Below are 15,050 nucleotides of genomic sequence, written 5' to 3'. Positions count from 1 at the left end.
AACTTGTTACCTGTGCAAACTGTAGAGCCCTATCCTAGACCTAATGAAACAGAAATTCTAGCGATGTGGCTAAGCATTATATTCGAAGCCTTCCAGGTGATTCTAATGTCTGTGAAAGTTTAAGAATCACTGTTCTCACTGAGTGTTTACATTACATTACTAAAAATGCAATTTGAATACTACTCTTGTATATATGAAAAGCTAAGTGCAACTCATTCCCCACTGAAAAGGTCAATTAACTGCTCTTGTTGGTTCCATTAATGCAGAGATTTGTCATATAGTTATAGAGGAATTGTATAAAACTGAGTGCGGACCAATGAGTAACTGGAAGAATGTATAATCTTCGGAAGTCAATTTTCACGTAAGAGTTTGGATAGAACAAACTTTTAAGGACTTTTTGAGATGGAAAATGAAATTTCCTAGATTTGCTAAAAAAGACAGTAACGCTAGTTTCTCAACCTGCGATCAATCATAAATATGTAAACTAACATTTGCATTTAAAAAAACTGAATATTCTTCCATTCTACAATGATGATTAGAAATTTGTAGGCAGAAAAGCAGTAGTCTATCAGTATAATTAGAAGGTACTAGACTATGTAGACCTAATCTCTGTTTCCTAGGAATTTAGAATATAACATAGTTTTCTTTAGTTTCTTCCCTCTTTCCCTCAAAAGAATGCTTCTTTTACAAAAGAAGCAGTGTATTGGAGTGAAACATGTATGTTTTACCAGTAGGTATGTAGAAGCAGCTCCTTTTAGGTACACTTAATATATTATTTGGAAATACCCATCATACCAGACTAAATAAACTGGGAATGTTTCTTAAATTTAAGAAATACTGCATTACTTAACCCTTTCTAATTTATAAAAGTTTATGTGGTTGGTTGAATTTTATAAGTCATAGCATTGCTCTCCTTTATGTTTATGTCAATATGGGAATGGAATTGAATTTTCCCTGCCAAAGTAGTAAAGAGGATGATAAATATTATGAAATATATTGAATTTATAGCAGCAGTTAGGGACTAAAAGTCTTACTTTCCCTGGCAAGACTTTTATCCTGTCATCTATTTAAATGTAAACTATAGTAACAAAATACAAAATACAGTTTACCACTATTCAGTATTCCTCATGAATTTTTTTTTTTCCTTGACCAATTCAAAGCATGTGATATGAAGAGATTTGGCTTTTAGAGAGCAGTGGAAATCTGAGCTTAGATGTCTAAGGAAGGAAAGTACCAGATTAGGAAACATGGATATGGTTAAATGCATGTGGGATTAAAACTTGAGTCATCTGCAGTATGGCCATTTGATAATGCTGTGATGTATTTGCACTCTAAATTCCATCATTTTTTAGATTAAATTCTTATTTGTATTGTATGACTCCTTCATAGATTTTTCAATGAGGAAATAGTGGAAATATTTTGGTGGTTTACTATCTTAACATTCTACTGAATGTTCAGAGTTTGATTCTCCCACTTTGGGAAGTGGTGCATATCCTCACTGATGGGGAGGATTTTAACAAATGCCCATTACGGTACAGCAGCTACTTCCCAGCTGGTTACTTATTTTCAGATACGACATTTTGTTTCTATAGATTGTCGTAAATTTAATTCCAGTGGTGTAATGTTTAAAGTGTCATTATGCATATAATTTATGTAACAATTTACAGTTTTGAAGTGTAGTTGACCCGTGAACAATGTATTAATAATAACATGAGCAGCTGATTAATGTGTATTTTGTATATGTATTATATACTGTATTCTTAAAGTAGGCTAAAAGAAAATGTTATTAAGAAAATATATTTACTATTCATTAAGTGGAATGGATCATCATACAGGTCTTCATCCTCATTGTCTTCGTGTTGAGTGGGCTGAGGAGGGGTTGGTCTTGCTGGCTTGGGAGTGGCAGAAACATGTCAGTGGACTTGCATAGTTCAAACCCATGTTGTTCCAGGGTCAGCTGTACTTTCAAATGTGTCGTATAGTTATCATAGCAATCCTATTAGATACTTATTACTGCTCTCCACTTAAAGCTGATAAAATACTCAGTTGCCTCCTCAGGGGCACTTTAATTGTAAGTTTCTCATCATGGTTTGAGGGTGTATAAACTCAGCATAGACTTCGTTACCTCTGTCCTTGATTGTCAGTGATTGATCCCAGGTATTACCCTGGTATTCTACATGTTATTTGAGTCTTCACAAGAATTTGTCTCAAGAGGTAGCATTGTCCTTATTTAAAGACGAGGAAACTAAAGGTCAAACATGGTTAGCATAGTGGGCAGTGGTTAATAATAGCTCACACACTGAGGTCTGGCTACCTGAGTTTTTGTCTAAGCTCTGCCGCTTAAATCTCTATGACCCTGGGAACATTTTCTCAACCTCCCTAAGTCTCAGCTTCCTAATATATTGAAAGAACAATGTCAGTCTCATAGAACTATTACGAAGATTAAATAGGATATAATATGTGGAAAGTGCTAGGTGTATAGCGTGTGCCCAGTATCACATATGATTACTAAGTAAAGTCACTCCGATGGTAGGAAGCAGCTCTTGAGATAGTGTCTCAATGTCACTTTCTTACTCATTGCTTGCTTTCTAATCACCGTGAGAATTATATACCTGAAAATGAGTAGTGTTGATAGAGCTTCTAGTAATTTTAATAAGTTAGAGGTAGTAGGCATGAGAGCAAGAAATAGAAGAAAAACTTCATGCAAGGGTAGAAATTACATAGTTTAGGCTGAGAGGCCATGGCATAAAATTAGTTTCCTAAAAAAGCACAGCAGTGTTTTTTAAATGATTTTAAAAGTCCACCCTTCTTGGACTCATCTTTGCACAATATTTACTTAAATGATTTACCAATGATTAACCTTAAACACAAGAGCAACAGAAATATTTACATATTTGTTTTTGGTAGAAACCTCCAGTAATCATTCCCACAAATGAACTTGTCACTTTTCCTACTTATGTAGTAGTTATACATATTAAATATCATCCTTCCAGCATTTGGAATTATAAGCATTGTTGTTTAGAAAGAATTTGTTCTTTTTATTTTTTTCTCTACTTCAAGTTCCTGTAATACTTTAATTAAACCCTATTCTGGTACTTAGTATTTTTTTGACATTGTTTTCTAGTTATTTCCACAGCTTATATGCCCTACTTAAAGACATGGTGTGACTCTAGTGTCTAATTACATTGGCTAATACCCCCAGTGCAAGCCCAAGAACAAATTATAAATTACTCTGAGATGAATGGTCTCTCTCATTGCTTAGTCGTCTTCTCAGCGATCAAGTAGTTCTCTCTTAATATTTATGTTTTTCTACTGCCAGTGACTCTAGGTGGAAGTAATACCAATTGTGTTGATTAAATATTAATTTTAAGAGATTTCCAGCAATAATTTAGATATATAAAATCTGACACAGTTATTGTCCATTTTTAGGCTTATTTCATAATATAAGGGTTTGGCTTTGTTGTTTTCTTTTTAAAAGCAAGTATTACTGATGCTTGGTCTAACTCTTAAATTGTGCTTCATACTAGAGCTTTTAGAAAAGTAACAGAATATAGTTGACTCTGACATTGTATGGTTTTGTGCATTCAAGCAAATGTGGCCATTAGTAAGCAAGCAACAACATAACTTACAGAACAGAAAGGGAGAAAAGGCCATTCTCTCTTCTACCATTCTCTCTCTGTACGGATTAAACATTTCCTTTGGTCTCGATGAACTGTTAGGTCAGTTTGCCTCACTGTTTTTTGGCCTAAGGAAATCTGTTCTCTGGCCTTTTGAGGTTATATTCAGAGACTGTGCTTTTGGCTGTTTCTTGCAAAGAGATATGTTTTAACTTCTGCAAAGGCAAGAACTTGGCATGAGATTCTGGTGTGACACGTTCACTGATGATTTACCAGAAAATACACTGCAAACATGAAAGACTGCAGACAGGTTTTATATGTGGTACTCTGCTCAAACTGAGAGAAAGTCTAGTTAGTAGTAAATCTCCAGTTTTTTCACTGAGCTGGATGATTTAGTCACATAAACATATAGTGAAGTATGTCTTAAGAGGACTGCCAGAGTCAGTTTTATTTAATGGTTTCTCTTATTCAAATATCACAGGTTAAAAAAAGGTCAGAAAGTAGAAAGTGTCTAAAAGATGATACTTTATAACCAAGGAATCCATAAGCTCTTAGAAATATTTCTAGTAATTAAAGCTACTGTTTGTTGAACTACTATTGATCTGCTGTGTGTCAGAAACTTTACATATATTCTCATTACTCTTCACAACAGCCCTGCAAGATGTGCTTTAGAAAATTTTTTTAATTACCACCTCACATATTAGGAGACAGGCTCAAATAACTCCCACTTTTAGTAAATGTCAAAGGTAAGATTTGAGCCCAATTCTAACAGTTACCAATATCCACATGCTTTTAAGTGAGATAATATTTGAAAGTGCTTGGCAAAATGTTTAAGTAAGTGGTAGCTATTGTTATTTCTATTCAGCTGTGCTTCCTCCCATACTATAAATATATACATACCACACACACACACGCACACACACACACACACAGAGTGAGGAAAAAAAAAGAAGAAATAGCATTATAACATGCCACCTCCAATAGTAAGCATCCTATCATGCCATCAGACTTTCCTTCACGTATATAATCCACAAGCAGTTAGAAGATATAATAGAGAAGCCACTCTACAGCCGACAAGATGTAATACCTAGGAGTAAATATAAAAATGCCTATGCACATCTTTTTTGTAGACAACTTTAAAACATTCTAGCAGGACAAAATACAGACTTAAACAAATGGAAAAAAATGTGTGTTCTTGTATAGAATGATTCAAGATTATGAAGACGTTAATTCTCCATGAGTTAATTTATAAATTTAACATGAACCTATTAAATAATAACAGTAATTAACAGTTTTTACCCAAATGCTGGACAAGAAGATTCCACACTTCGGAAATACATCTCAGTAGGTGCATAGTTGCTTTTGTTCTCCTCACCACCACCAGTTGCCTGATATTTTGATAAATATATAAAAAGTTGGAGTCATTTTTATAGGTTACATTATGGAGAACTTTAATCTCCTAAGAAAGGAGGTGGGAGTGGAGAGGAGTGTTTATAACACTGTTGTGCAGTTCTTTGAAACTCCTCAGTTTTGTGACAAAAGTCATATTGTGAACTCATCAACAATTTTTAACAATCTGTCAGCTGACAACTTGACTAAGTCCTTCAGTTTTGTTACTAGCATAGAATAAGGAACCACCCACTGGCAACAGGATTACTTACCTAGTGTTTATTATTTACCTTGTATTACCCAATTACTAAAAATACCAGTAGATGCCAGTATTTCAAGTTGTCTTTGTTTGGTGTTCAGAAGTTTTCTATTATAGCTCTTTACTTTTGCTTACTTTTAAAATCATTATTTTTCCCTTTTTTCCGTAGTTGCATTAAAATCCTCCCCTGCTGAAAGAAATGGAGGCCAGGAGAACTGTAGAGCAGCAAATTTCAGAGAAGGCCTGAACTTACAAGAAGGAGAATTCTTATTACAGGTAAATTTTCGTAAATATAGTTTCTTACACTAAGGACAGTTGTAAATGGAAAATGAATTAAGAAGTGTTTTAATAATTCCCAGTTGATTTGGGATTCACTCAATGTTTTTTGTCAGTTTCATCTGAACTGCAATAGTGAATGATGCTTAATACATGAAAAAATGGAATTATAGTCGTGCATCGTATAATGACGTTTCAGTTAACAACAGACCACATATACGACAGTGGTCCCGTAAGATTACACCATATTTTTTACTGTAATTTTTCTAGTTTAGATATGTTTAGATACAAAAATGCTTGCCATGTATTAAAATTGCCTACAGTATTCCATATAGTAACATGCTGTACATGTCTGTAACCCTGGAACAATAAGTTACACTGTATAGTGTAAGTGTATAGTAGACTATACCATCTAGGTTTATATAAGTATACTCTATGATGTTTGCGTGATGATGAAAATCACCTAACCACGTATGTTGCTGTTAAGTAATACATGACTGTATATGAAGGAGATTAGTTAGAGGACTGGTCCACCCCTTCTGTTGTATTAATATTTCTTCAAACAGAAAGAACTCCTAGAGTATTTTAAAGGTTCTAATTTAAGATGTTGAATTTATATATACTTTTTATGGAATGTATCTCTATTAAAATTGTTAAATGCAACCGGGCACGGTAGCTCACGCCTGTAATCCCAGCACTTTGGGAGGCCAAGGCGGGCGGATCACGAGGTCAGCAGATCAAGACCATCCTGGCTAACACGGTGAAACCCCATCTCCACTAAAAACACACACACACAAAATTAGCCGGGTGTGGTGGCTGGTGCCTGTAGTCCTAGCTACTTAGGAGGCTGAGGCAGGAGAATGCTGTGAACCCTGGAGGCAGAGCTTGCAGGGAGCCGAGATTGTGCCACTGCACTCCAGCCTGGGCGACTCAGCCTGGGCGACAGAGCCAGACTCCGTCTAAAAAAAAAAAAATTGTTAAATGCATTTCTCAGTTTAACATACTTCTTAACCCAAATTTCATTTTGTCAATATATTATGACTTACATTTTATTTTAGCAACTGTTTGTGACTTATTCACATACTAAAGATTTTATCAACTGTAGTCCCTATTTTTATGCTTCAGAATTTAGTTTCTAATTTGCCTGTGAAAGCATTTTGAATCTTTTTTTACTCTTTTTTTTTTTTTAGAATTGATGCCATGATTGATTCTCACTTAAAATTCTCAGATAATTTTTTTTTTTGAAAAAAGATAGAATAAAGATATGTGCCATGTGTGCTATCACAACTATGTGATCATTTTCAGTTTCACCCACTGAACTGACTAGAAAAACTAACTTCACCATTGTTACAAAAAGTAACCCTAAGTTTTGGTAACTCCACTAGTTCATTCGGTGAATGGTGATGTGCCTAATAATATAGCATTTTTTATTACAATTGAGTAATCACATTCAAATTCCTGTTAGCAAAAATTAACTTATGTTAAACAAAGTAAATCTATTAAAACATGAGTCCTCCCCCAGCCCCAACTGAGGATCTTCATGTATATATAAACCCAAACATAAAGACTCTGTATTCAGGTCATAGGAAATCATTTTAATAATTGCTGCTTAAGATGATTAACACACCTCTTGGGTTATCTACTAAGGCCATAATGAAATCCTGTAGTTCAGGTGAAATAGACAAATATGGACTGATCGCCATAACACTTGGCAAGTTGGTTTAAATTATGGACCAATAATTTTTATTTTTTTCCCAAAACGTTTAGACAAATTGTGTACATACCATATGTCAGGGAAACAGAATAACGATAATAAGAATGCAAAGCTGTAAAGCTATAATTATATGGAATATATATATTTTAAATTATCTGCAAATTGGTAGCCCTTAAGAAGTTAAAATAAACTTACCTGTTTATATTGAATACCATTTGTAGATTGCTGTCTAATCGGAAGACTCACATACTATATGATTTTCTTAGGATTGTGCTTATATGTTATCTTTTTATGAAGAAGATGACTAAAAACATTATAGATATGTGAAAATGGTTGTTTCATTATATACAATTGCATAATGACATCTGACTTTATATTGCAACCTACAGTTATCAGCCAATTACCCGTACAATGTGGAAGATGTTACCAGAGGTTCTGTATACCATATGGCCTAAAACTTTTGAGGAGAATTATTTTCCTCTGCTTAACAAAGGCATATAAAGAAAATGTTACAAATTTTTTTTTTTTTTTTTTTTTTTTTTTTTTTTTTTTGAGACAGAGTCTCGCTTTGTCGCCCAGACTGGAGTGTGGTGGCCGGATCTCAGCTCACTGCAAGCTCCGCCTCCCAGGTTTACGCCATTATCCTGCCTCAGCCTCCCGAGTAGCTGGGACTACAGGCGCCCGCCACCTCGCCCGGCTAGTTTTTTGTATTTTTTTTAGTAAAGACGGGGTTTCACTGTGTTAGCCAGGATGGTCTCGATCTCCTGACCTCGTGATCCGCCCGTCTCAGCCTCCCAAAGTGCTGGGATTACAGGCTTGAGCCACCGCGCCCGGCCACACAAAATTTTTTATTAAAATGCTGGGGCAGTGACTCACGCCTGTGATCCCAGCACTTTGGGAGGCTGAGGCAGGTGGATCACGAGGTCAGGAGTTCAAGACCAGTCTGGCCATCTCTACTAAAAATACAAAAAATTAGCTGGGCGTGGTGGCGGGTGCCTGTAATCCCAGCTACCCAGGAGGCTGAGGCCCAAGAGAATCACTTGAAGCCAGGAGGCAGAAGTTGCAGTGAGCAGAGATCACGCCACTGCACTCCAGCCCGGGTGACAGTGCGAGACTCCATCTCAAAAAAAAAAATTTTTATTAAAAATTTAAGACATCTTTCTAGGTTAGCTTCAATTTATTACTATTTTACAAGGAATAAAAATGAAACAGTACTAATCACTGTGTCTTTATTTACTTCACATGTTTATTTCATAAGTTTAAAATAAATTATATCTCTTGCTATTTAATACTGTACTTGTTAAAATCTTGCAGTTTTTTCAGTGACAGCAGTTGAAATTTTATGTAACAGTATTAATTGCAATTTCTCTTAAATAGTAAGTGAGCTCAACATAATTTTCAGATAGATGGAGTGAATCTTTGTGACTAAGACTAAAAGAATGATGATCTCTTTTATTTAATTAGTATATTAATTCCTTCTGTTAATTTATTAAGACAAATCAATACAAGTAATAACTTGTTCCTCCTGGTACTTGAGATCATTTGAGATATATAAAAATTGATATGCATCTATTCTTTCTAGATTTTTATTTCTAACAATTAACATTTGTCTAAAGAGATTTGATAACTGTACTTCAATTATCCTTCTGTCTTCTGGCATATACACCAATGAGTTTATTGGAATGTGACTAAATTTGTTTCACTGTTTGAAAACGTATGATGTTCTACAAAATAATATGAATGTGATTAATGGATAGCAGATATTTTCAGAATAAATCAGTGCAATGATGGATATATGGTGTTACTGTCAAGAGAATTTAAGAATATCCAATTTTGAGTGTGTTAATCATTAAATATTGAAGTTCTTATGGGTAGAATCACCATTGTTTATCCTAAGGGAATTGCGGGTATTACATATAATATTTGTAGTCAAAAACCTGAGAGCCTGCTTGTGGTTAAAGGGACATGGATGGAGTTGGAGGCCATTATCCTTAGCAAGCTAACACAGGAACAGAAAGCCAAATACTGCATGTTCTCACTTATAAGTGAGAGCTAAATGATGAGAACACATGGACACACAGAGGGGAACAACACACACTGGGGCCATTTAGAGGCTGCAGGGTGGGAGGAGGGAGAGAGGATCAGGAAATATAACTAATGAGTACTAGGCTTAATACCTGGGTGATGAAATAATCTGTACAACAAAACCTCATGACACAAGTTTACCTATGTAAAAAACCTGCACTTGTGCCCCTGAACTTAAAAGTAAAAAAACAGAACAAAACAGTCAGAACCATGCACCAATTTGGGATCGATAACACATAAAGGCAGCATATCATGTTATTTAAGTGAGTATGCTTTGGAACCAGACTGAGTTTATCTCCTGGATCAGCCATTTTCTGGCTCTGTGACTTTGGGCAAGTTACTTTTAAAGGTATAGTCCTTGACTTCAGTTTCTTCTATTGTAAAACTGGAACATGGCACTTACCTCATTGGGTTTTTGGGAGAAATAAACCACTCAAATACATAAAAACATTTAGAAAAAGGAATACTAAATAATAGTTGTTATCTTTGTAGTCCAGTTGTCAGATAATACAGATCAAGAATCTTGAATGTGGAAAGTAATTGGAGTGAAAAGAGAGATAGCCACTGTATTTCATTTATTTCATCTGATAATGAAGATATTGACTAGACTAGATGTGAGCATCATAAGCACAAGGGCAAAGCCTTGTTAACTCTTAAATCCCAGTACTTAGCATACATATTTCCCCTTGGGAATGTAATAGTTTATTATGTGTTGAATAAATGAATCACTATTATTTATATAGCTCTTTATAGTTCTCAAAGCATCGTGATGTAAATATTTATTTGCTTATTTCTACAACCATATAGCATTGTACCTTATTACACTGAGTGCTAGCTCTGTGCCAAGCATTGAGTTAGGTGGGATATTGTCATTATGTCTACCTGATGAAGCGCCAGTTTTTGAAATAACACTGAAGCCTAAAAAGGAGTAAATACCTTAACCAAAGCCACACAGCCCCACAACTAGTAATAGACAGAGACAGGAGTCCACACCAAATCTGTCTGACTACACAGTACAATTCTTAAACTAAACCATACTATATTTCTCCTTACATGAAAAAGAGGGTGTTAGAAGACATTAGCTATGATCACATAGTAAAGAATAGATCAAATACCAAATTGAACTCAAGGAGAAAACAGTGAGGGCTTATAGAATTAAAATATATGATAATAATAAAGTGATCTATGATACGATTGTTATCCAAGAGGAGAATAAAGGTATTAGTTGATATTGGACTTGAATTATCCAGTAATAGAAAAAGAGACTATAACTTCCAAACTAAAGAGTATGGACTAATAATAATGGACCCAAAGCAGGCAAAACAGAGAGAAAAAGAAACATTATACATACGAATGTGCTGTGAACAAATAGAAATAACACGTACAAAATGATAAATTTAAGTATATGTTCATAATGACATTAAATTTTAGTGGACTAAATTCACGTATGCTTGCTTTGCATGTGTATTATATTTTAATTACGTATATATAATATATATATTGTGTTTTCCTATAAAAGTCTTAAAATGTTCTGACTTAAAATGTTGGTGTCAGTGCTTGAAATGTCTTTGTACAAGAAGAATTTTAGTGTTCCCACTTTAAGAATCTCATCAACATCTTTGCCTCCAGTTTCCCCCTAAAAAAAAGCAGTGTGATAGACTATAGTGAATGATGTCTAAGTAGTTTGTTCTTTAAAAAATATGTACAATATATTTAAAAGAGAAAATCTGAAACATGAGGAAGAAGATGAATTCCATATTCTACCGGAGTTATTCTGATTGAGCATTAAATTTAGCTGTTTTTCCGTAGACAAATCAAAAGGTATGAATAGGTATTTCTTAGTCCAGGAGTGTATGTTATGGCTGTGTTTGTGAAATGTAATTATTTTAACCATTTTGAAGAGAAGATTTTTCAGAGATAAAAGTAATAACTTTTATGTGACGGTCAATATTAAGTCGTATTACTAATTTTAGAACTTCCTTTCCTTGTAGGCTCTGAATGGCTTTGTATTAGTTGTCACTACAGATGCTTTGGTCTTTTATGCTTCTTCTACTATACAAGATTATCTAGGGTTTCAGCAGGTAAGTATATATTACTTATGTCATTTATATTATTATATCATTTACTTTTCATGTATGTTATACTTTCGGACACAGTTGACCATTTGTATGTATAAAGTATCAATATATGCTGTAGAATACATTATGTATTTGTAGCTAATAATTTTCTCTAATATTAATAATTTACTGCACTATTAATTCCTTTAAATCTTTATGCGATTCATGGTTATTGTGTTTCTTCTTTTGCTTATCAAGAATCTCATATATAAGAAACTTTCAGGCACATGGGGTCTAGGAGATAAGATACAAAATTATTTGGCATCAATGGATAGCAGAGTATATATGACAACTATGAAATGAATGAGGTGCTGTATAAAAAGTACAAGTAAAATCCTGTGATTTATACCTTTAATTCTGATTTATGTGGATTACGGAAGATATCCTAAATCAAATGGTGTATAAGCTGACCTAAATATTGTGTAGCAGGTGGGTGGACGAGAGAACATAGGAATATAGAAGTACTGTAAGCACTAGACTGGAAGTCATTGAAGGAAACTAACGTGACTGGCTTGTTTAATGTTATTGAATGAATGATGAATAGATGGAATTATAAATACTTGACATATTTGAAGGACAATAACATCTTTTATGGTTTAAGAACAGATTGTAATATTTGAATGCTTGCTATTCTCGTATATCTGGTTCTCAAATTGCAATGTGCACAGAACTCACCTGAAGACCTTGATAAAACTTGGTCATCTCGGAGACCCATTGCCAGATGTTCTGAATCAGTAGTTCACAGTGGGGCTCTTGAATTTGCACTTCTATCAAGCTCACAAGGCTGCTGGTCTTAATAACAGTTTTATAGACTAGAGCTTCAACTATATTGTATGTCCAATGGAGACCACTGAAGGCTTTTGTTAAAGGGGATGTGCATTTCAACTTGTGTTTCAGATGCAACTTCTGGAAATTGTGTAATGGCATCAAGATGATTTAATATGAGAAGACTAGGTTCCTAGGAAGATTTAAGTGTAGATGACTAAAATAGTGGAATCTAGCTACTACCACAAAGTCTAAACTTCTGATTTGTTGCATTCTAAAGAAAATATATTAATGTCCATAGAAAAGCCTGTTTGAAGCCAAATGAATTATATAACTGTCTTAATCATGATTTGATATTGTGATTTATATCAGTAAGAAAATCAAAGAGATCAGCCATTTTCCAGTCCATTTTTTTTCTCCCATATACACATGGATTTTTTTCCTAAAACAACATTCATATCTGACACAAGTGGTAGATTAAGACACTATTTTTAAAACTGCAAGTTGTGACTCGCTCATGGGTATGCAGTCAAGACAGTGGATCACCATCAAACTGTTTTTTAGTTGTTTAGGATGGAATAAAATAATATAGAATACACAGTATTATCTCATGTAATAATGGTAAGTGTTTTGTGAAACTTTTCCATGTGTATATGTCTATGCATACACCTATGACAGATAGAAATGTGTTTTTTATCACAACTTGCAGTTAAAAAAAAAGGAAAACTCTGGTTTAAGCACTAAGGGCTCAGCACTGTAGTAAATGGTGAGAGGCAAGAGTAGGAAAGTGGGTTTGATATAGTAAAGGCACAATCCCTTGCTCTTGTGGAGTCTACTTGGAGTGAAAATTTTATACGAAGAAAATTTTAGAGAACAGTGAAGGAAATACCTAGAGAATACCATTAAGCTTAGAGAAGTCAAAGAGGCCTGGGTGGTTAGGAAAAGCTGCGTGGAAGAGATAAGAATCTAAAAATTAACAAATGGATACAAAACATAAACAGATTTTAATACGTTGCATTTAAGGAATGGGGAGGTGACTTATTTGAGCAAGAGCATTCACGTTGGGAACTGATGACAAGTAACTTTTGGCTTATCTGTTGTAGTGCCAGTCTGTCTAGCTTTTTCTATCTTAGGTGACTAGGGAACTTTAGGAATCATCCAATTTGTATTCATCACCACTAGCAAGCACCCACTAATCTAAATAGGCTTTAAAATTAATTTAGTAAGCCATATTTTTTTAATCAGTGCTTTTATTGTATTCCTTGTATCTTTTTTCTTTAGTCTGATGTCATACATCAGAGTGTGTATGAACTTATCCATACGGAAGACCGAGCTGAATTTCAGCGTCAGCTACACTGGGCGTTAAATCCTTCTCAGTGTACAGAGTCTGGACAAGGAATTGATGGTAAGAACTGATGGTACAAAAGATTGTGTTGATAGTTTTTAAATATGATTCTGTGAAAGGAGGCTGGGAACCTGGAAGGTCATAGAACTCCATGATAGGGAAGTAGTGGAAAGATATAAATCTGCAATCATAGGCCACAGTGAACCTGATGAGCTAAGGAATATTTTGGCAAATGAGAGCCATTAATGAGTTTCAGGCAACAGAGTATTTCCATACTCAGTAATGTATTTTATAAAAATAAGTGGTACCATCATGAAAGATGGAAGGAAGGTACACAAGGTTGATACCTGAGTGCATGTAAATTATTGTGTTTAAAATGCACCAAAGAAAAAAGTAAGCTAGCATATGCAAGTATAAAAATGCTTTTCTCAATGCAAAAAATGTTTTTGGAAATTTCTTAAAGTGTTAAAGAAAACAAAAATACGTTAGAAAATGTGAAAATTGTTGACAGTGATAGCTCAATAAAAATTACACAAGTTCTATCTGATAAAAGTGATATTTAATAAACTTTTAGTTTCTTGTCATTAGCTCTTCTGAAAATGATTTTTTTGTGTTCAGAATACAGACTCCAGTTTAGAAACTAATACAAATTTTACCTACGCAGATGCTTAATTTTACAGCAAAATGGAAAGTAAATTTGTTTTGCCTTTATTTCTACAGAAGCCCCTGGTCTCCCCCAGCCAGTAGTCTGTTATAACGCAGAACAGATTCCTCCAGAAAACTCTCCTTTTATGGAGAGGTGCTTCATATGTCGTCTGAGGTGTCTGCTGGATAATTCATCTGGTTTTCTGGTAAGGTACAAAATCTTATGATACTGGCTCTTATTGTGGTTAAAATAAAAGCTTGAGGCAAATTTAATTTAGCAAAATTTAGTTCATCAAAGAACTGTTCCCAAATCAGGCAGCCCTTGGAACCAGAGAGGTTCAGAGAGCTCACATAAAAACATGGGCTGGAGCATTTATGAACAGAAAATGCAAGTGAGGTACAGAAATAGCTTGATTGATTACAGCTTGGGGTTTGCCTTATTTGAAGATGATCTGATTAGTTGGTCACCTGTGACTGACTGAGACTCAGCTATTTGGTTACAAAAGTTCACTTCTACTGTTAGGCTTTCCGTTAGTTTATATAGTAAATGAAGTTGCAATTCCTTGGTAAGGACTTAAGGAGCAGAGACATCTTCAGCCCAAATTTGGTTTAACGTTAAGTTATAGAAAAAAAAGTCAAGTGAAGCCAATTTTCTTTGGTTATCTTTGATTTCAGCTTTAAAAATCTACCAAATAATTTGATAAGGTTGCATTTTAAAATAATTATTTCTGATTTTGACTATCCTCTATAATTCAGAAAACTGTTCTTTAGAATATAGTAACAAAGATTGAGTGAAATAACATGAAGCCTTGTGTTTTGACTATTTTAGGATTTTTAA

At 34.4% G+C, this 15,050-nt stretch overlaps 1 protein-coding gene across 1 annotated transcript in view; it reads left to right on the top strand.

The window, feature by feature from the left end:
- Window positions 1–15,050, top strand: part of AHR (aryl hydrocarbon receptor) — a 47,728-nt gene that overhangs the window by 18,667 nt on the left and 14,011 nt on the right. The window contains exons 3-6 of the mRNA XM_007981966.3: window positions 5,435–5,541; window positions 11,332–11,421; window positions 13,504–13,627; window positions 14,288–14,418. Of these exons, the coding sequence (XP_007980157.1) occupies window positions 5,435–5,541; window positions 11,332–11,421; window positions 13,504–13,627; window positions 14,288–14,418 (452 nt within the window). The remainder of the gene's footprint in view (window positions 1–5,434; window positions 5,542–11,331; window positions 11,422–13,503; window positions 13,628–14,287; window positions 14,419–15,050) is intronic.

This window comes from Chlorocebus sabaeus, chromosome 21 (genome assembly GCF_047675955.1).
Source record: "Chlorocebus sabaeus isolate Y175 chromosome 21, mChlSab1.0.hap1, whole genome shotgun sequence".
Lineage (NCBI taxonomy): Eukaryota > Metazoa > Chordata > Mammalia > Primates > Cercopithecidae > Chlorocebus > Chlorocebus sabaeus.
Note: the sequence above shows the minus strand (reverse complement) of the source record. Positions and strands in the feature narration are given on the sequence as shown.